The following is a 22,241-nucleotide window of genomic DNA, read 5'->3' as shown; positions in this document are numbered from 1 at the left end:
ATATCCCTTCCAAAAAGATGTAAGAGAAAATAAAAAGGCACTAATGGCAAGGAAATAAACAAAAACTAGTAGAAGTTTTAAATGTAACTTAAAATATTAAGAGTGGTTACCAGCTGGCACCGTGGCTCAACAGGCTAATCCGCCTGCGGCACCGGCACCCGGGGTTCTAGTCCCGGTCGGGGCGCCGGAATCTGTCCTGGTTGCTCCTCTTCCAGTCCAGCTCTCCGCAGTGGCCTGGGAGTGCAGTGGAGGATGGTCCAAGTGCTTGGGCCCTGCACCCTCATGGGAGACCAGGAGGAAGCCCCTGGCTCCTGGCTTCGGATCAGCACGGTGTGCCGGCTACAGCATGCGGGCCACGGCGGCCACTTGGGGGGGTGAACCAACGACAAAGGAAGACCTTTCTCTTTGTCTCTCTCACTGTCCACTCTGTCAAAAAAAAAAAAAAAAAAAAAAAAAAAAAAAAAAAAAAAAAAAGGGTGGTTGCCTGAGAAGGAATGTTGGATAAACTATTAAAACATTATTCTAAAGGATAAGACAGCTAGTAAGACATCAAGGACTCACTAGCTCTCCCGTGTGGGTGGCAGGGGCCCAAGCACCCAGATCAGCTTCTGCTGTCTTCCCAGGCATTATCAGCAGGGAGTGGATCAGAAACACAGCAGCCAGGACTCGAACTGGTGGGATGGGCAGAGGCTTAACCCACTGCACAACACAGCCCATTTTTTTTAAACTTTTAAAGTTTTTTCAAGATTTACTTACTTGAAGGAAAAGTTATGGGGGGGGGGGTGGTGCTGAGAGACAGACACAGTTTTATTTTTTTCATTTAAACATTTTAATGATTTGTGGCTATTTTAAAATTTACTGTTTATGAGTGAAGTTGAGCATTTTTTCATCTGATTATTGCTTTAAGCCCCTGCCTATATTCCTGCTGAACTATGGTTTTTTTGATTTTTTATTTGTTGAATTCTTTATTTAGTGGGGCATTAAGCCATTGACTATAACATAAATTAAAAATGTTATCTCAAAAGTAATTAAATGCTGAAAAAAAAACTTGTAGAGCAAAAGGAAAAACATGTATTCCCACTCACAACAGGTCACTGGCACTAGCCTGCTTTCTCTCCCTGCAGCCTCTCAGGACAATGGTATCAGCCTTGGGAGCTTCCCCCTTGCCCATCTATGTACGACCCAAGACCTAGAACTCACCCTCCACCTTATCAGAGCACTTAGCCATTTGGGCCTTTTGAGGCCTCACTGGATCTCTCACACCACACTGACTGCATGCCACCTGCTCTGTGCACCTTGTGGAAGCCATGGCTTCTTAAAGAGTTCAAGGGTAGTGAAGACGTCCACTGGGTTATGCCAGCTAAGGCAGATTAACTAATCTCCCTTTTATTTGCCACCACCCACTGAAATCAGCCTCAAAGGAAGAGCCTCAGAGATTGGAAAAACCATTGTAACATCATAACCTCCTTACACCATGCTCACCCATCGCTCAGCCACCCACGTTAACAGAAAGGAAGTAAGAGGTAGATTGCAGGTATCAGTAGTTTTGTTTTGGCAGCAGCTTTTGCTTTTCTTTTCTGTTGTGGCCTTGTTGTCTTTTTCAGGAGCCCACAGCATTTTATGCCCTATGAGACCTCTTGTATCAGTTCCCATATTTTTAGATGACCTGGATTCACAGAATTTTATATAAATGACAGGGGAAGAATGAAGCTTGTATCAAGAAAGCCATGAAAATATAGTATCTGGAAGAAAATGTTCAAGCCCATAGTTATAAAAGGGCAATATGTAAATAAAGAACCTTCCCACACCTGGAGGCAAATGTCAAACCCATGATTCATGTTCACAGGCCAAAGAGAATAGATTCAAATCCCTCACTGCTCCCCCAGTTTATTTCTCTTCTATTAGGACATTATCCCTCCACATGGTTACTGTATTGCTCAGCAGAATGCCCAGAACCATCAACACCCCTGTCCAGCATATTCCAGCAAAATCTTCACAGCTATAAAAAGACTACACGAACCGGCTTCTGACATTTCACCGTGCTGACCTCCAGGGAGATAACGATCTATATTAACCACAGGTCTTAGGAACACACTCTCAAAACATTAGTAAGCCACAGTCATTTACTCTTTCTCGCCACAGAAAACACATCATTAAAATCTATATACAGGGTACTTCAAAATGTCTGTGGAAAATGTATATTATGAACAAACTATGCATGGATTTAAAATTTTTGCACGAAAATAAACATCCTTTAATTCCATCGTCCTGTGAGGTTTTGAAGTGCCCTTGAACTATGTCTCTAATTCTAATATGCCATGAGAATAATTCTGAAGATGAGATGTAAATCTATAGTCTGCCCTTGATAAGCCCATGCTGGCTCTCCCTTCTTCACAGACTTAAAGAAAACTATGCTCTGAACAGTTACTACTTGCTTCCTGCTCAGGAGCCATTAACTAACCAAGTCTACACTTTTTGGAAGTGTATTATCCACTCTTTGAATTCTAGAAATGGAAGAGCTGCTAGAATGTTGTTCAGTTTTTCAAAGCACATTCATGATCTCTCTGCTTTGTAAAAAAAAAATTTATCAAGGTTTTCTTTTTCACTCACAAAATACCATGGGCATAGATTTACTTTCACATAGCTGAGTATGTTGAGTTTTATACTTTCCTTCTTCTATCCTTGGACTTAATTCTAGTAGCTCTCATCTGCTTTAAGTCAGGGGTCCCCCCACAGACAACAGAAATGAAGGTCACAGAGCAAGTTAGAACAGAGGCAAAAAACAACCGACTCTAGCACTTTAAGAGACAATTATTCAGATCCTGCCAAACTATTGCCACATTAAGCAGGAAAAAAAGGCTAACCAATGTTCTAGAGCTCCAACTTTTCAAGAAGCTCAGAATGTAAGATGTATTTAAATGTGAAATCTCATTTTTAAGTGTGGGTAATTTTTTTTTTTTTTTTTTTTTTTTTTTTTTTTGACAGGCAGAGTGGACAGTGAGAGAGACAGACAGAGAGAGAAAGGTCTTCCTTTGCCGTTGGTTCACCCTCCAATGGCCGCCGCTGCAGCCGGCGCACCGCGCTGATCCTGGCAGGAGCCAGGAGCCAGGTGCTTTTCCTGGTCTCCCATGGGGTGCAGGGCCCAAGCACCTGGGCCATCCTCCACTGCACTCCCTGGCCATAGCAGAGAGCTGGCCTGGAAGAGGGGCAACCGGGACAGAATCCGGCGCCCCAACCGGGACTAGAACCCGGTGTGCCGGCGCCGCAAGGTGGAGGATTAGCCTATTGAGCCATGGCGCCGGCTCAAGTGTGGGTAATTTTTTTAAAATGCTCCCACCCCATGTCAAACATTATCACTGGACCAAATGCAGCACACTGGAGTCCAGTTTTAACCCCTTGCTCTAAGCTAAGAAATTCATTCAGGTGTCTGTTTAAAAGGGCAAGGGGAAGAGCTGAAGTGAACGCTGGGGTTTCAATCTCTTGAATGGGTTTTTCATTCTTTCCAGTCTAAAATGTGACCCTCTGGCATAGAGCACCAAAGTTAAATGAGTGAGATTACAGAATTACAAAGGATACTCTTCTATTCCTGCTATAAACATAATGCTGCACCAGCATCATGCAGTGTTCATCACTGATACAACACCTCTCCGTTTATCAAAGATTTGAGGTTAAATTCTCAAGCTCTATCCTAGCTTAGATACCAATCTCAAGTGACCCCAACTGCAAAAGTGTTCAAATATACACTGCCACACTTCCCATTCCACTGGAGCCATTTTTCCTTTCTAGAATTACACTCTATGGAATCTCATGCTTTGTCAACATTTAAAATTCTTAAACTGCTTTCTTAGTATATGGTATACACTCATATCCAAGCCTTCCCACTGCTGCTACTTCCTAGCATTTTGAAACATTCACAGAAAACTAAATTTGCTCTCTTGTTTCATGATAGGGCATTGAAACTATTTGTATACTACAATGGTGGAAACATATTACACATCTGTCCAAAACCATGAATAAGCAATACCAATAGGAAACCATAACATGAACTATAGACTTTGACTGGTGACAGTGTCTCAATGTGGATTCAGACTATAGAAATAGCACACTGTTGGAAGTGCCCACATGGAGACTGGAGAGTAAATGCAGGGGTACTTGTATTTGGCAATAATGCAGTTTATGCACAATTTTGCTGTGCACCTAAAACCATCATTTAAAAGGTTTTTTTTTTTTTTAAAGATTGTATTTATTTGCAAATCAGAGTTACACAGAGAGAGGAGAGGTAGAGAGAGAGAGAGGTCTTCCATCCGATGGTTCATTCCCCAATTGGCGGCAACAGCCAGAGCCGTTCCGATTCAAAGCCAGAAGCCAGGAGCTTCTTCCGGGTCTCCCACGTGGGTACGGGGGCCCAAGCACTTGGGCCATCTTCTACTGCTTTCCCAGGCCATAGCAGAGAGCTGGATTGGAAGTGGAGCAGCCGGGTCTCGAACATCCCATATAGGATGCCGGCGCTTCAGGCCAGGGCATTAACCCACTGCGCCACAGCGCCAGCCCTAAAAGGTTTATTTAAAAAGAAAAAAAAATTAAGACAAACTAAAAAAAAAAAAAAGCAGCAGCAGTTAACTTTTAGTATTTTAGTATTACAGCAGCAGTTAACTTGTAGTATTGCATGCATATGTAACAGAAATACGATCTATAGGAGCCAGCATTGTGGTATAGTGGGTTGGGCCACCACCCACAATGCCGACATCCCAAACGGGCACTAGTTTGAGTCCCGGCTGCTCTATTTCTGACCCAACTCCCTGTTAATGTGCCTGAGAAAGCAACAGCAGATGGCCCAACTGTTTGGGTGCCTTGTACCCACAGTGGGAGATCTGGAAAAAGCTGCTGGCTCCTGGATTCAGCTTGGTCAAACCCTGGTTGTTGTGGTAGTTTGGGGAGTGAATCAGCAGACGGAAGATCTCTGTCTCTCTAACTCTACCTACCAATTAAATAAATAAAAATCTTTAAAGAAAAAAAAAAGCAACAAGTATGATCTCCATATACTATGGAATGAGTGCTCAAACCATGTTCATATTCAAGGCAACCATAATACTATATTTTGCATTCAATCCAAAACAGACTGGGAATCAGCTTTTAAAGTCACTTATGCTTGCTTTATTTAGGTGCCTATAAGTGGGTAGAATCCAATATCCAATTAAAAATGTTCCATATAGGCAGCGCCATGGCTTACTTGGCTAATCCTCTGCCCGCGGCGCCAGCACCCTGGGGTTCTAGTCCCGGTTGCTCCTCTTTAAGTCCAGCTCTCTGCTGTGGCCCGGAAGGCAGTGGAGGATGGCCCAAGTGCTTGGGCCCTTCACCTGCGTGGGAGACCAGGAGGAAGCACCTGACTGCCGGTTTTGGATCGGCACAACACGCCAGCTGTAGCGGCCATTTGGGGGTGAACCAACGGAAGGAAGACCTTTCTCTCTGTCTCTATCTCTGCCTGTCAAAAAAAAAAAAAAAAAAAAAAAAAAGTTCCACACATGGTGCACACTGGCATAGGCAAAGGCTTCTTGGAAAAGAATCCAGAAGCACAGGCACTCAAAGTCAAAATTGACAAATGGGATTACATTAGGCTGAGAAGCATCTGCACTGCCAAAAACACTCAAAGTGAAGAGGCAACAGACAGAATGGGAGAAAATATTTACAAACCATGAAACTGATAAAAGATTAATATCCAGAATCTATAAAGAACTGAAGAAACTCAACAACAACAACACAATCCAGTGAAAAAACAGGCAAAGGTCTTGAACAGGCATTTTTCAAAAAAGGAAATTAAAATGGCCAACAAACACATGAAAAAATGCTCAGGATCACTAGCCATCAGGGAAATGCAAATCAAAACCACAATGAGGTTTCACCTCATCCTAGTTAGGATGGCTCTCATATAGAAATCAAAATGCTGGCAAAGATGTGGGGAAAAAGGTACCCTAATCCACTGTTGGTGGGAATGTAAACTGGTGCAGCCATTGTGGAAGACAGTATGGAGATACCTCAGAAATCTGAAAATAGATCTAGCATATGACCCAGCAATCCCGCTCCTGGGAACTTACCCAAGGGAAATTAAATCAGCATATAAAAGAGTTATCTGTACCTCTATGTTCACTGTAGCTCAGATATGGAATCAACCCAAATGTTCATCAACTGATGAATGGATAAAGAAACTATGGTATATATACATGATACACCATGGAATACTATTCAGCAGTAAAAAAAAAAATGTATTTTGCAACAAAATGGATGCAACTGCAAACCATTATACTTAGTGAAATAAGCCAATCCCAGAAAGACAGATACCATAAGTTTTCCCTGATCTGTGGTAACTAATAGAGTACCTAAAACATAATAGATTGGTGTAAAACTGACATTTTGAGATTTGATGACTGTTTACATCCTTTGTCTCTACTCCTAAGGAAGTGTTTTGTTTTGTTTTTTTCTTCATACTATTTGTTGAACTTTTTACTTACTGTATAGGGTTAATCTTAGGAGTACAAAGTAAACTGAAAATAGATTTTTATAAAAATTTAGAGTGGAAATAGGAGAGGCAGGAGGAAAAAGGTGGGAGCATGGGCAGGAGGGAGGGTAGAGTGGGAAGTATCACTATGTTCCTCAATCTTAAGTAAAATTTTTTAAAAATAAAAACTACTTTAAAAAAACATGGTATGAACATTTAGATATTTTTATGTGTCTTCCATTGTTAACAGTCCCACAAATATGCCTTTGTTTTAGATGAATACAAAACATTACAGAATGAAAACCACACCTAGGCATTTCTTATATTTATTGAAACATTCTTAGTTGGGAGAGGAAAGATCACAGGCTTAAACAATTGTAAGATAAAGGAATAATTAATCGCAAATTATTACAAAAGCAATTTGTGAATTTTTGAACCACTGCTAAAACAAAACTTTAGTGAATCTTGAAGTTCATATTTTGGAAAGAGAACATATTAAATTACTGAAAAGCAAACCAAAGTTACGTTACACAGTATGAGATTTTAATGTAGTAACTGGGCATAGCCAAATAAACAGCTATAGTTACACAAAGCTGCTTTTGTTATATATCTGGTGTATGAAACAAGAATGTGTATTACTTTTAACACTGCACAAGGAACCAAAGGTAGCAATATTAGAACCTGATATTAAATAGAATTCAAACATTACAACAAAAACAAAGCAAAAGCCCTGGAACTACAACTACTACCCAAATGAAAGGAATGTACATGGATGGTAAAAAAAATAAATAAATAAAGTGACATGAGTGACTAACACTGTATCTGCATCTTCAGAGCAGAAATACAGTCAATGAGTAAATGCTTGCAGGGTTTTTGCTGAAAATGAGAAGAAAATGCATTTCACTTTAGTACAATTTTTCTGATTTCCATTAAAGCTCTCATTCTCTTGTGCTGGTGACAGGTGAATAGGGTTTTAATGGAACATATTTTTCCTACACCCTGAGTATGGATGTGTCATTAGAAAAAAAAAAGTCTATGGAAAGTTTCCTTTGGAGACATAAAATTTTCAGTAATATAACGAAGGGAAACTGACAATAGTACTATGGAATAATATATTTACAAGTAGACATTTGAGTCTGGACTCTGATAACAAATCAAGATTAAATTGTACATTTGGGGAATGTGTACTAATGTCAAAATCACCTAATAAAAAATCAAATAAGTAAACTATCTTTCACTTTCTACATAAGTACACTTAATTAAATTCTCCTAACAGCAAATAAAATCCTTATTTAAGCAAAACTGAATTCATATCAAATGTCTGAAAGGATCAGTGGAACGCTATTCAGAATATAAAGATGTTCTCACATATATATTCACTAAGTGAACACTCTCAAAGGTTTTCGAATGCCATTAAGTCATATCAAACACCAAAGAGACAGTCATTTTCTTTATGATTTGTAAATAAGTCACTTCTTTTGTATAAATCAGGAAATATTTTCAAAATCAACATCATAATACCAAAAATATAAATGTAATTTAAAGTTGGCTTGAGAAAAGAACATGGCATTTCAGTCTGAAATAAATGCTCTGAAAACCCCATTTCAGAGGTCTTACTTACTTCTTTTCCACAGATCACAGGATGGTTTTGAAACTGGTAAACAGAATTCAGCTCAATGCACATCACAACTTTAACAGTACTGAATAAGACATATTTCATAGAGCCAAAATGTATAGAATGGCAATATTACAATGTCACAATATAAATACATCAAGCAGATTTGTAATAAAGTCAGAGCTGTCCTCAGCAGATTGAGCAACCAAACAGATCTGGAAAGTCTTTGGGAAAATACAAAGTGCCTTTAAAGAAAGTTTAGACTCTACTTAAGATACTGTTTTAAATTTAAATGTTTTCTCTCTGTATAAGGAAACTTAACTCAAGCTTCTTTTCACATCTGCCACCATGTCAAGGCCCTTCCACAAAGTCTCTGCCCCTGCACTGAATTTCCTCAGTGTGGAGTTCCACGATTATTTTAACCACAAATGCTAATGCCTAATGACTCATCTGCCATTATGTAGTGGTTAAATAAGGGAATGCTAAACCCAGCACAGATCCAGCGAAATGCAAAAGAAGTAAGAACATGAGGCAAACCTTACCTAAAAATGATTAAATAATTAACATAAAAAACATTCTCAAGCACAGAAAGTTTTACAAAACTAATGTACTGTTACTTTAGTATAACAGAAATTCAGAACTCAGTTTTGCTGTTAATCAAACCCAAGTTACTAAACACAATTTGACATTAGATACTTATAAAATGTACTCTAAACATAATGATCAATTAATCCATGTTATAATTAACAAGAACAACAAGTTCAACAAGTTAGATACTTGTAAAAATATACTCTACATTTAATAATCAATTAATCCATGTTATAATTAATAAGAGCAACATGCCCAGTCCTATAATCTAAATACCCCTCCTTGATGCTGTCACGGCTTAAAAGTTCTGAAAAGTTAAAGGCAGAAACAATTCTGATTATATATTCCCTATATCTCTCCACCTTAAAAAATACTTGAGGACATTTTAGGAAACTCGATGTTTAACATATACTCTTATTTCTATATCTTAAATTGAGATAAATCAAAGCTTACAGTGTAACCACCAAATATTTCAATAGCTTTGGGGATTTTTCTTAAAAAGCAAATTTGAATCTTTTACTGTAAATTACATTACTCTAGTATAATTAGTAATTCAAATGTAATGTAAGTGCCTTTATTCCCTACTCCCTGGCAGGTGCTGTGTCTTCTATATTTTGTGCGGCCTCTATAGTCAGTGCTCAGGAAAAAAGAAAACATGGTGGAGCAAAAATCAAAGTCCCCAGGAAAAGCAACTTATTCTACATTACAAAATCCACTAGTGGGAGAACCAGAAATGTACATAGAGATATCCACACGCACAAAACCGAGACATAATCCTGGTCACCAAGTCACATCAGCTTGCAGGTTCCAAAGACAAAGCAGTAGGAAAAATGCAGAGCACAGAGAGACCACATCAGAGAACTTCACAACCGCAAATATATTCTATCTGCTGGACAGAGGTAGAAGGGGATCCCAATATTTTTAGAAAAAATTATCCTTGGTAAAATGAAGAGCTTTTCTCAAAAATCCAACAATGAAAGTCACTATTGGGCTTCTTTAAATGCTCTTCTATATTAAAATTAAATATTAAAATTTCAACATGTTTTGCAACATAAATGTTCATCTACAGGATAAGCTGGGGATCCAAAATAGTCAAAAAGGAAAAAAACTTCTTACTGCACAATCTTTATAGACATTTTCCTTTTAAAGCACCTTTTTAATATTAACAGCAGATTTTTAACTAGAAAAAGAACAAAAAAACGAGGGAACAAACCACTAGTAAAGGCTGAAGTACCTTTACACACACACACATACACACACACACACTTTCACGCCAGAAGGATTGGCATAATTGGCAAGTAAGATAACTGCATGAAGGCCAGAGAAACTATCACTGATGGTGTTTACAGAAATCTAAACTACCAATGTTTCTGTTTTAAGTAGTTAAGAGGAATCACAAAGTTTCCGACAGCTGAACTATGAAAATAAAACTGATTTTCAAAAGCAGAACAAAAAGACTAAATCTACCAGAAACAAAAATTAGCCTCAGATTTGTATTCTGATGTCAGACTAGTTATTAACTGGATACCATTTGTTGGCAAAGGGGCAAATTACTAACACCATCACTGGACCCTCTCCTTGGCCACCTCAGTAGAGTTCCTAGCAGCACAATTTAGATGCACAAGAACGCTGTTAAGACAACGCCCAAAAAGCTCCCACCAGACCTGCCTTCACATACAAATTGTTAGGGTCTCAACACACTGCATATGTGTATAGAAGAATAACTGAAGGTACTATTTTGACAGAAATTACAAAAGTATGAACTATATACATCGTGTAATGACATAAAGCACTTAAAAAGCTGTTATTAACTTTCCTCCCAATTCAGTTAAAATGTTAATATTCAAATTTCATCCTAAGCATCTTTATCTGTTTTCCCCTCTCCCAAAACAAGCAGTAAAATATACTGGTTTGGGGTGTATGCATTTCTTCTATGCATTTTCCATGAGCCAATCAAACAGTGACTTGCTTTTCTCCTCGCTGGAAGTGTTTTCCATCCCTTCATAATATGTAAGCACAGCCTGCAGAAGGTCTCCCACTTTGCATCCTTTTTCCTGTAATCGTTTGGAAAGCTAAGAAAGAAAAAATATGTCAGATATTAACCACGAAATCACATAACAATAAAGTTTTCACTTTTATTTTTAACATCAAATAAAACTATGAATCCTGCCACTGACGATTAAACGTTGCTTCCCAGTTATAACAAGTTCTCTTCCCCTAAACCAATATTCTTTTACCCAAATTAAACATGTTCTCTTCCTGCCCTTCACAAACACACTTCCTGCACAGACTTCTGGAGCCAAAGCTGCACAAACTTCATCCAGCACAGAATCCGTGGCAAGTGCAGAGGCTTGTTTTCTCCGGGAAAGCCTTCACCCAGTGAAATACATCCACCGCACCCTCAGTTAGGAACAGCAAATAATAAAGGCAAGGTCAAGCTTAATAAAAGGATGTGGGTTTTCCTTCCACAACATGTAGTGTGGTTTTTTCCTTTTTTTCTGGAAAACATACTCTAGCCTCAACGGAAACATGGCTTTCTAAGTTAAGAAATGTTAATGTTTCAACCAAAAGCAACCAAAACATAAAGACAGGTTTAAGAAAATTCTACCATCACCAAACAGAACATGCATTCTTCATTTTTTTTCCAAGTAAGTTCTGCAAAAGTTCTCATGGGTCTTTAAGTTATTTTATCTATCTATTTATTTTTGTTGAAAGGCAGGAAGAGAGAAGTAACTCATCCGCTGGTTCACTCCCCAAATGCCCACAACAGCCAGAGCTCGGCCAGGTTAAGACAGGAGCCTGGAACTCAGTCCAGGTCTCCCAAGTGCATGACATGGACCCAAGTACTTGAGCCATCACCTGCTGCCTCCCAGGATGACATCAGCAGGAAGCCGGATAAAAAGCTTGAGCTGGGGAGCTGGCATTGTGGCACAGCAGGTGCAGCTGCTGTCTGTGACACCGGCATCCCTAATAGGCACCAGTTCAAATCCTGGCTGTTCCATTTCTGATCCAGCTCCCTGTTATTGGCCTGGGAAAGCAGTGGAAGGAGGCCCAAGTGCTAGGGCCTTGCACCCATGTGGGAAACCTGGAAGAAGCTCCAGACTTCTGGCCTCGGCCTGGCCCAGCCCCAGGCCACTGGGGCCATTGGGACCATGTAGGGAGTGAACCAGAGGATAGAAGACTTCTCTCTTTCTCTTTCTCCCTAACTCTGCCTTTCAAATAAATTTAAAAATCCTAAAAAAATATATATATATAAATGATCCAGCACTTGAATCCAAGCTCTCCAATATAGGATAGAGGTATACCCAGCAGCATCTTAACCACTGTGTCAAAGGCCCAGCTGAATTGTAAAATTTGGAAAGGTAAGTTCTGAAAAACCATTTTAATTTTTTGCAATATAAATATGCTTTCCATTTTTAAAGTTGGTTTATTGAGATTTAATTCACATAGCATATAATTTACCCAAAGTGTATTAGTCAATGACTTTCAGCATACTCACTGAGTTGAATGCAACCATCACCACAATTAATATTAGGACATTTTCATCACACCAAAAAGAAAGCTCTACCCATTAGAAAATACTCCCCCTCAACCAAAACCTGTCCACTCTAGGCAATCACTAACCTACTTTTGATCTCTATAGATTTGCCTATTTTGAACATTTTCTTACATATATGGAATCATAAAGTATGTGTACAGCCTTTTGTTGACCACCTTTTTTTTCATTTATTGTAATTATTTCAAGGTTCCTCCCTGGTGCAGCATGTTCCAATATTTCATTACTTGTTATTGACAAATAACATTTCCTTGCATGGGTATAACACATTTTATCCACTGTTTAGCTGATAGACATCTGTGCACCAGGTTATGATTTCATTTCTCTTGGATATATAACCTAGGAGTGGGAAAGCTGGGTGACATGAGAATATAGTTTAACTTTTTAAGGCAGTGGCAGAATGTTTTCCAAACTGGCCGTACCACTTTACATTCTCATCAGGAATACTCATATGTGAAGGATCAAATTTTTCCAACTCTTTGCCAACACCTGCAATCTTTCTGATTACAGCTATCCAGCAGGTGTATCTCTGAGTGGTTTTGATCTACATTTCCCTAATGGCTGAAATTGAATATCTTTTCATGCATTTATTTGCCATTTGTGTATCTTCTTTGGAAAAATGTATGTTCAGATTCTCTGCCCATTTTTCTAAGTGGAATATCTGCCTCTTTACTATTGAGTTGTAGGAGTTCTTTATACATTATGTGAATTGTCTTCATTTTCTTGATGATGTCCTTTGAAGCAGCGAAGTGTCTATTTTGATCTTTTCTCAGTTGTATACATATGCTTTTCTATTTTCTTGTCTCTACAATTACCTCTCATTTTGTTGTTAAACGGATGGCAATAGTGCTGTTTCTATTTACCAGTGAAGATTTAGAATTTATAGTATATTATTCAGGAATATACAAAATAAAGTATTTCCACTATCATCATTATCACCAAAGATATTCTGTACTTGCCTCATAATTGCTTCACAGCATGACAGTAGTGCTGAGGCGGGGGGCACTAGCTAGACATGACCAATGATGGTCATTAGTGAAAAGAAGTCACAGACATCACAAGACAATGCTGTTCATAATTAAGTATCCTATGTCACTCAATCTTCAGGCAAAGATCTCCTGATCTATGTTGACTGCCCTATTTCATCTGTACACATTACATATGCATGTATTGAAATAACACACTGTAACCCATAAATATGTACCATTATTAACAATTTTTTTCTTTTTTTTTTTAAAGATTTATTATTTATTTGAAAGGCAGAGTTACACAGAAGCAGATGCAGAGGCAGAAACAGAGAGATCTTCCATCCACCAGTTTACTCCCCAAATGGCTGCAACAGCCGGAGCTGTGCCGATCTGAAGCCAGGAGCCAGGAGCTTCCTCTGGGTTGAGTCTCCCACTGGTGCAGGGGATCAAGCTCTTGGGCCATCTTCTACTGCTTTCCTAGGCCAAAGCAGAGAGCTGGAACAAAAGTGGAGCAGCCAGGTCTCAAACCAGTGCCCATATGGGATGCTGGTGCTGCAGGCAGTGGCTTTACCAGCTATGCCATTGAACCAAAGAAATTGCACAGGGCTGGTGCTACAGCATAGTACGCAAAGCCTCCACCTGAGGTGCCAGCATCTAATATGGGTGCCAGTTCATGTCCTGGCTACTCCTTTTCCCATCCAGCTCTGTACCATGGCTTGCAAAGGCAGTAGAAGATGGTCCAAGTCCTTGCTTCTGCACCCATGTGGTAGACTTTCTGCACCCATGTGGTAGACCTGGAAGAAATTCTCAGCTTTAGATAGGTACAGCTCCAGCCACTGCAGCCATTTGGGAACTGAACCAACGGTTGGAAGAGCCTTCTCTCTGTCTCTCCCATTCTCTGTCTGTAACTCTACCACCTCTCAAATAAATTAATTAAATATTAAAAAAAAGTAAGGAGTGGGCATTTGGCTCAGTGTTTTGAGATCCTGTTTGGGATGCCCACATTCTATATTAGAGGGCCTGAGTTTAAGCCCCAGCTCTACTTCCAATTCCAGCTTCCTGCAAATGCATACCCTGGAAGTCAGTCCTGGCTTCTGTGGGCATTTGGGTATTGAGTCAGCAGATGGAAGATCACAATCTCTCTCTCTCTATCTGTATCCCTCTAGCTTTCAAATAATTTTTTTCAAAAAAATCCTGTTGTTCAAAATCACATTGTGTATCATAAATATATAAATTTTTATGTCAATTAAAAATATATATATAAGAAAAAGACTAAATGACTCCTGAAAATGTTTGTCTCCATAAGGTCTAGCACTTCCTCTGCCTGTTCTTTACCTTGACAATGCACTACCTGAACATCCTTTTCTGTCCTATTGTCTCTTTCTGTCCCAAAACAGAAACCCAAACTGGAAAAGTCCAAAATGTCTACACATAAATAAATTATAAAGTGCAAAAAAAGTTATTTTTATATAACATCTTCATCACATACTTCAATAATATCTTCATAAAATCTGAATCAGAAAATAAGAGTAGGGTTGGTGTTTGGTATAGCCACTAAGGTGCCGCTTAGGACACCAACATTCTATACCCCAGGCGGGGAGGAGACTATTGTGGTCCATAAGCTGTGCTTTGGAAATTTATGCTCATTAAAAAAAAAAAAAAAAAAAAAAAAAAACATTCTATACCCGAGTGCCTGTCTTGGAGTCCCAGCTCTGCTCTGATTCTGGCTTTCTGTTAAAATACACTCTGGGAGGGAACAGGTGATAGGTCACATGATTGAATCCCTGCCACTTATGTGGGAGACCCAAATTGATTTCCTGGCTCCTAGCTTTGGCCTGGCCCAACCCTGGCTATTGTAGATGAGAGATCTTTATATTTCCTCTTTCTCTCTGCCTTTGTTTTTAAATTTTTTTTTTTAATTTTAAAGAGTAACATGACTGTTTCTTTTTTATTATTGCTCAATCTATTAAAATAGTTATTTACTAAGCTATTTCATACCATGTGATAAGATTAAATCAAAGTTCTAATAAGAGGGGCTGGCGCCATGGCTCACTTGATTAATCCTCCACCTGAGGCGCCGGCATCCCATATGGGTGCAGCGTTCTAGTCCCGGTTGCTCCTCTTCCAGTCCAGCTCTCTGCAATGGCCTGGGAAGGCAGTGGAGGATGGCCCAAGTGCTTGGGCCCCTGCACCTGCATGGGAGACCAGGAGGAAGCATCTGGCTCCTGGCTTCGGATCGGTGCATCACCAGCAGTAGCGGACATTTGGGGAGTGAACCAATGGAAGGAAGACCTTTTTCTCTCTGTCTCTCTCACTGTCTAACTCTGTCAAATAAAAATAAAAGTTCTAATAAGAAAAATTATGGGACAAAATCAAGACTGTAAACTGAAATCTTGATTAACAAGGTGCTTGGCCCATACTAAGTGCTCAATAAAAGTATCTTTTAAAAGTTTTCATTGGTTTTTTGAGTACCAGAGAAAGATATTAGGTACAATTATGATCAATTAAATATATAACTCAATTTTCTCATAGAATGCATGAAGTGCTTAATGGCAGCATCTAGCTTTGAGAACTTGGTGTGTGCCAGGCAAGAGATTAAGTATCCTTTTTCTTTTCATCAGTTTTATATTTAATCCTCACAAACCCCTAGTTTTTATATTGATTTCCATAGTGCAGCTAAGGAAATTGAGATTAGACTGGTTAAACTGCCCCAAGCTATACTCCTAATGAGTGACAGAGTTGACATTCAAGTCAAATATTTAGACTCCAATGCTCATACTCTAAGCATTTAACTCATCTGCCAGTCACAACCATCTTAACTAGACCGACAACATGACAAGAACATCATGTACTGTTAAATATAGCCTCATAATCACTTTCTTAGGCAGGTACTTACTTGTATAAACTCCTTCTTTTCAGAGTCATGAAAATAAAGTTCTGTAACTTCAGCCTCAGAGGCAACAAGCCACTGCAGAACAATCCTTAGCTGGGGGTCTATGGTGCATGGCTCCATGTCAACATTCGTGATTAGCAGAGTCTTTCCTTCTTGCCCCAAACCTAATATTTATATTTAAACAAAGGAAGTAAAACTTATCAGTTCAACTCTAAATCTTCTGGCTTCCAAGTACATGCAAATATTTTACATTTCTTAAGATTCCAATGAAGGGTGAAAAAAATTCACATTTTCTTAACCACATCATAACATCAACTAGTATGTTTCTTCAAAATGGAAAATACTAAAACAAAGGGATATCAGTTGATCATTTACTGATAGTACAAATGTAAAACATTGTTTTAAAATACTAAATTCAAGTTCTATAAATACCACAATTTGTGTTAAATTAGGGCTGATTACTAGGAAAGAAAATACAGCTACCAAACTATCATTGAAATTAAAATAAAAATAAACACAAATAAATTAAGAACAGCAACAGACACTGTACAAGGGTACTTCAAAAAGTTTAGAGAAAGTGGAATTAAAATATTTTGGTTCAAAAACTTCAAAATCAGTGCAAAATTTTTTTATAATATGAATTTTCCATAAACTTTAAGACTCCTTGTATATAATGATTTCATATTTTTGTATCAAAAATGAACTTATCTTTTAGTTCCATCTTTTCACAATTTTCTGAAGTACTCTCAAATAGCACATATTAATGCTGAGTATTGTTTTGAGGTCTTTATACATACAAATACCCTTAATGCTCACAGCCTGCCTATGAGACAGGACCTATTATCATCTCCTGGGGCTGGCACTATGGCACAGCAGGTTAACACCCTGGCCTAAAGTACCAGCATCCCATATGGGTGCTGGTTCGAAACCCGGCTGCTCCTCTTCTGATCCAGCTCTCTGCTATGGCCTAGGAAAGCAGCAGAAGATGGTCCAAGTCCTTGGGCCCCTACACCCGCGTAGAAGACCTGGAAGAAGCTCCTGGCTCCTGGCTTTGGATCGGCGTAGTTCCAGCCATTGTGGCTAATTAGGGAGTGAACCATCAGATGGAAGACCTCTCTATCTGCCTCTCCTCTCTCTGTGTAACTCTGACTTTCAAATAAATAAATAAATCTTTATAAAAAAAAATTATCTCCATTTACAGGTGAGGGATTTGAGGTAGACAGACACAAGGTCTTACAAAGGGGAAATGGCGGAGCTATGATCTGAATACAAGCAGTCTGGCTCTATGCTCTTAGTCACTCCATTCTTTTAGATAAAATAGGAAAAATAAAAAGTCTTAGTCAACCACTTACTTACATCCCAAAAGCCAGGCCTGTGAGTTTTCTGGTACATCTTTAATATATAGGCGGATGCTCTCAAGTTTATTTTCTTTATAATGAACGAGAACATTTTGAACATAGAGAAGGATATCCCTGCTGACTGCAAAACTAAAGTTTGTGGACCAGTATCATGAGTTTACCATTCCTGCTTCAGAATTACTGAGCCTAAGGAATACTGAGACCTGGAGCCCACACCACACCACCAAAGGTGAGCACCTGATGTATGCAGGTAGGCACCGTGCCAATACCTACCATAATGGAAATGCTATACATGTCCTGATGCTCTCTTTTTTTTTTTTTCTTTTTGACAGGCAGAGTGGACAGTGAGAGAGAGACAGAGAGAAAGGTCTTCCTTTGCCGTTGGTTCACCCTCCAATGGCTGTCGCGGCCAGCGCACCGCGCTGATCCGATGGCAGGAGCCAGGAGCCAGGTGCTTTTCCTGGTCTCCCATGGGGTGCAGGGCCCAAGCACCTGGGCCATCCTCCACTGCACTCCCTGGCCACAGCCGAGAGCTGGCCTGGAAGAGGGGCAACTGGGACAGAATCCGGCGCCCCAACCGGGACTAGAACCTGGTGTGCTGGCGCCGCAGGCAGAGGATTAGCCTAGTCAGCCGCGGCGCCGGCCTGATGCTCTCTTGCAGATTGCAGGGCATTCTATGCCACTACTAACCAATTGTAGGATTTGCACTGTGATCTAACTTTTAATAGGAAAAATTCGGTCCATATTAAAATAAAAATAGTAATCTTTTCCTTCCCCTTTTCCTAATGACTCTCAATTAAAAAAAAATAGGTCTGATACACTAATGATACAAGACATGGTCTCTAACTGGTTTTGTAAACCCTGCAGAGTTGGAGAGGCTGGAAACCAGGTTACCCTATACCTCTCTGTACTGCTAGTGTCTCCTCAGATCAGGGCTCCTGGCTGCCTGACAGTACCTACCAACCACTAATGAAAAGGGAAGGGACTGAAATCCTACACAAACAAAAAGGAAAAAATAAAACAGGTTTGTTGCCTTAGGATTTCCATAATTTGCAACTTATCTCCTAATTTATCAATTTCTAATTTGACAAATTTGAAAGTTGCCTATAACTTTCTATACAATGACAGACTCCTATGACCTCAAAAGCTGACTAGTAACATATCTGCGTATAATTAATCTTCTGATTTCTACCTACTCAGAAAAGAAATCCTCAACAGTCTGGCTTTTGCTTAAATTATTTTAATTCAATTCATATGTATATTAACTAGCATATTTTTCTCTTAATCATCTCTCAATCAAATGAGTTAGGTAATAACTAGTTCACTACAGAAAATGCTCACAGGTTTTACAAAGATAATGCTTTACTCTGGCCTCAGAATCAGCCCTTAAGGCATTCATATCTGGCTAAAAAGCCCACGGGATTATTTCAGGCAGGGAAAGCCAAGACACTGTGGCAAAAAATGACCTAAATGAAAGATCTCTGTGAGTGAGATCCCAGTGGAAAGAAGGGTCCATCAAAGAAGGAGGTACCTTCTCTGAAGGGAGGAGAGAACTTTCACTTTGATTATGGCCTTATCTAAATAAGGTCGGAATTTGTGAACTCAAGAGGCTTCCATAGCCTTGACAGCTCATGACAAGAGCCTCGGGTGATTAGTGATATCATAAATAAGAGTGTCAGTTGTTAAATCAACAACAGGAGTCACTGTGCACTTTCTCCCCATGTAGGACTTCTGTCCTTAATGTGTTGTACTATGAGAATTAATGGTAAAACTAGTCTTCAAACAGCACTTTATACTTTGTATGTCTGTGTGGGTACAAACTGTTGAAATCTTTACTTAGTATAAAGTTGATCTTCTGTATATAAAGATAATTAAAAATGAATTTTAAGAATGGGATGGGAGAGGGAGTAGGAGATGGGATGGTTTGCGGGTGGGAAGTGGTTATGGGGGGAAAAACCACTATAATCCAAAAGTTGTACTTTTGAAATTTATATTTATTAAATAAAAGTTTTCTATAAAAAAAGTCAATGCTTTCCAGTGGAGAAAAATAAACAACATTATCTGATCAATAACTCTATTGTCCTACTACAGAACTTGGTATCTGGGGAGAAAAGCTTACTTCTAGATTCCCACTTGAAAATGGTTACTGACAGAGGCTTTAGAACTAAATACTAACACTACTACCAACAGTGATCTTGCATCTGAGGATTTTCCCTTGAAAACTATTACCTGGCCTCCATAAACATGGGAGTACAGTCAGTACAAAAACTGACTGGAAACTTAAGTGTCACAAAACACATCTTAAAAAATTCTTCATGGCATTTTCTCAGTTTGTCTGCTTCTAAATAAACAATTACCAAAAAACGCACTGGTTCAAAAAAACAAGTATCTCAAATGTTACAAATCTTTTATTTATATGTGTCACTCCATAGAATGCATTATGAGTATTTTCATAAATAAGAAAAAAATTGAAATTGGGGGAACAAACTCAACAACTATCCATATACAATGAAAACTCAGTTTCAATGTGGAAAGTTACTAGATTCACTCAGACAGTGTATGAACTACAAACTATAGTCCATAACTGTGACCAATGATATTGAGTATTTACATATCTGAAAGATAAATAAGACTTGAATATTTTCTACAAATACACGTACACCTGCATGAGTATAATGATCTGACTGGAATAGAGGGGGAGAAGAATTAATTGACTTACAAAGATCTTGTTTACAAAAATAATTTAGGACCTCTCTGATGAAAATGCACAAATACAAAAAAGCAAATAGAGTCCTTTAGGGAACATTATGCAAAAACACTTTCAAAAATAAACTGTCAATTACCTTCTACATCGTCCTCATTCTCCTCATCTTTATCATCTGGTCCATCACTTTTCGAATAAAATAGCAGAAGTGTGTAAAAAAAACTTCAATTAGTAATGATATTAAAATCAATTTTTAAATATACGGTAAGCAATGAGTGTTACAATATGACATATGACATTTAGAAAGAGAAGAAATGACAATAAAAAAGGAAGCTTTGCTTCTCACATCATTTCATGTTAAAATCTGAATTGCAAATAATGTCTAAAGTTAGCAGTAACCAAGAAGTCCTACTATGATATATAGAGCCAAGTAATTTCATAATAAAATTTAATTTATAATAATTTAAAGCTGAAATATTTTAATTTGATTTTACATAATAGTTTTTGAATATTATAAAATGCTGTGAATAATTATTTGTTAATGTTTCTGCTGATGCTATTTATCTTTTAACACAGTAAAAACACATCTTTCCTATAGTTTTCTCATATATAAAATAAAATAAAGCAACAAAAAAGGATCCAGAAATCCTGTAGGAAGCAAGCTCTTTTTAATGAAATAATTGGTAGGATGAAAAAGAGCAAGCACAGCAACACATGCATAACAGTAACATATTTTTGCAATTAGATGTCAGTCATATCTTAGCAGAGTTGAATTTTTTCATTAGATGTGAATTTATCAAGCAGAATCATGTCAGGATATAGGAGAAAAGCAGGTTGATACATATTGGCATTGAACCCACATTCTCTTAAGAATATGACATCATGCATTAGTGGTGAAAGACTCATCAGGTTTTAAGTTTCTAAACTGGACCAACCTGTCTGATGTTGGAAAGGATAAATTGTCCTCATACAAATCTCCTTCTAAACCAAGACTGCTCCAGCTACTGCTGTTACCATTACTGCTGGAGGAAGAAAAGAACAGGGCTGAACTAGCAAATGAATAGTGAAGAAGTCCTTCGGTTTCCTTGGCACAGCTTCAGTCCTTGTTTACTGTGGATATTCTGAAGCTGCCACAACGGAGCGGAGCATTCACCCAGGCAGGGACCATCCCTGCTACTTTTTTAAAAGGTAATGGACCAATGCGGAGATTCAGTGCTCTCAGTTGATCATGAAAATTATTCTAAACCTACATTTATTTTGCAGATTAAGACAGAATGACTTACAGGACAGCAAATGAACATACAAGTTTCATAATAAAAATCGATGCCTTAAGGCAAATCTTTGGATTTAATTGGTTAAAAGAAAAGTCAGGGGCCGGTGCTATGGTGCAGTAGGTTAATCCTCTGCCTGTGATGCTGGCATCCCATATGGGCATCGGTTCTAGTCCCGGCTGCCTGTCTTCCAATCCAGCTCTCTGTTATGGCCTGGGAAAGTGGTAGAAGATGGCCCAAGTGCTTGGGCCCCTGCACCCACATGGGAGACGGGGAAGAAGCACCTGTCTCTGGGCTTCGGATTGGTGCAGCTCCAGCCGTTGCAGCCGTCTAGGGAGTGAACCAACAGAAGGAAGACCTCTCTCTCTGTCTCTCCCTCTCACTGTCTGTAACTCTCCCTCTCAAATAAATAAATAAAATCTTAAAAAAAAAAGTCAATACTCTTCAGTTTGAATTAAGTTTAAAAAGAAAAAAAGACAGGTTACCTCTCTCTCAAGTCTTCAAAAACAGTGGTAAGGCTTGAGTGGGTGAGGCGGGAGGGGGCACAAAACACACTCACACACTGTCCCAAACAGAATTTTTCTAAATTTTTCAGGGAAATGATATACTCCAATTTTCAAATATTGTACAAATTACGTTCATTTCATATATTAGGTGTAATTCAGTAGGTGGCAAATAACATACAGTTCCTTCAGAATAAAGCTATAATAACCAAGTTTTAATCAAGCATTACCCTTGTCTGGCCGACCAGTCACCAGTGCCACGGACAGATAACTTCTTATGCTACCTAACCAA

The 22,241-nt window shown here is 38.7% G+C and overlaps 1 protein-coding gene across 15 annotated transcripts in view; it reads right to left on the bottom strand.

Moving 5' to 3' along the window:
• Positions 1-6,805: 6,805 nt before the first annotated feature.
• The window catches only part of AKAP11 (A-kinase anchoring protein 11), a 57,289-nt gene continuing 41,853 nt past the window's right edge, over positions 6,806-22,241 (bottom strand). For 7 of the 15 annotated variants that reach the window (XM_051850634.2, XM_051850639.2, XM_051850636.2 and 4 more), the window contains 4 exons: positions 21,111-21,197; positions 20,315-20,361; positions 16,117-16,277; positions 6,806-10,768 (listed from right to left, as the gene is read on the bottom strand). In XM_051850634.2, the coding sequence (XP_051706594.2) occupies positions 10,628-10,768; positions 16,117-16,277; positions 20,315-20,361; positions 21,111-21,197 (436 nt within the window). In that variant the 3' untranslated portion in view covers positions 6,806-10,627. Of the gene's footprint in view, positions 10,769-16,116; positions 16,278-20,314; positions 20,362-21,110; positions 21,198-22,113; positions 22,234-22,241 lie in introns of those variants that run through there. The other 8 variants (XM_070048756.1, XM_070048757.1, XM_070048755.1 and 5 more) reach the window with 3 other exon arrangements.

Source organism: Oryctolagus cuniculus, chromosome 9, assembly GCF_964237555.1.
Source record: "Oryctolagus cuniculus chromosome 9, mOryCun1.1, whole genome shotgun sequence".
In the NCBI taxonomy this organism is placed as follows: Eukaryota; Metazoa; Chordata; class Mammalia; order Lagomorpha; family Leporidae; genus Oryctolagus; species Oryctolagus cuniculus.
This window is presented reverse-complemented; position numbering and strand designations above follow the sequence as displayed.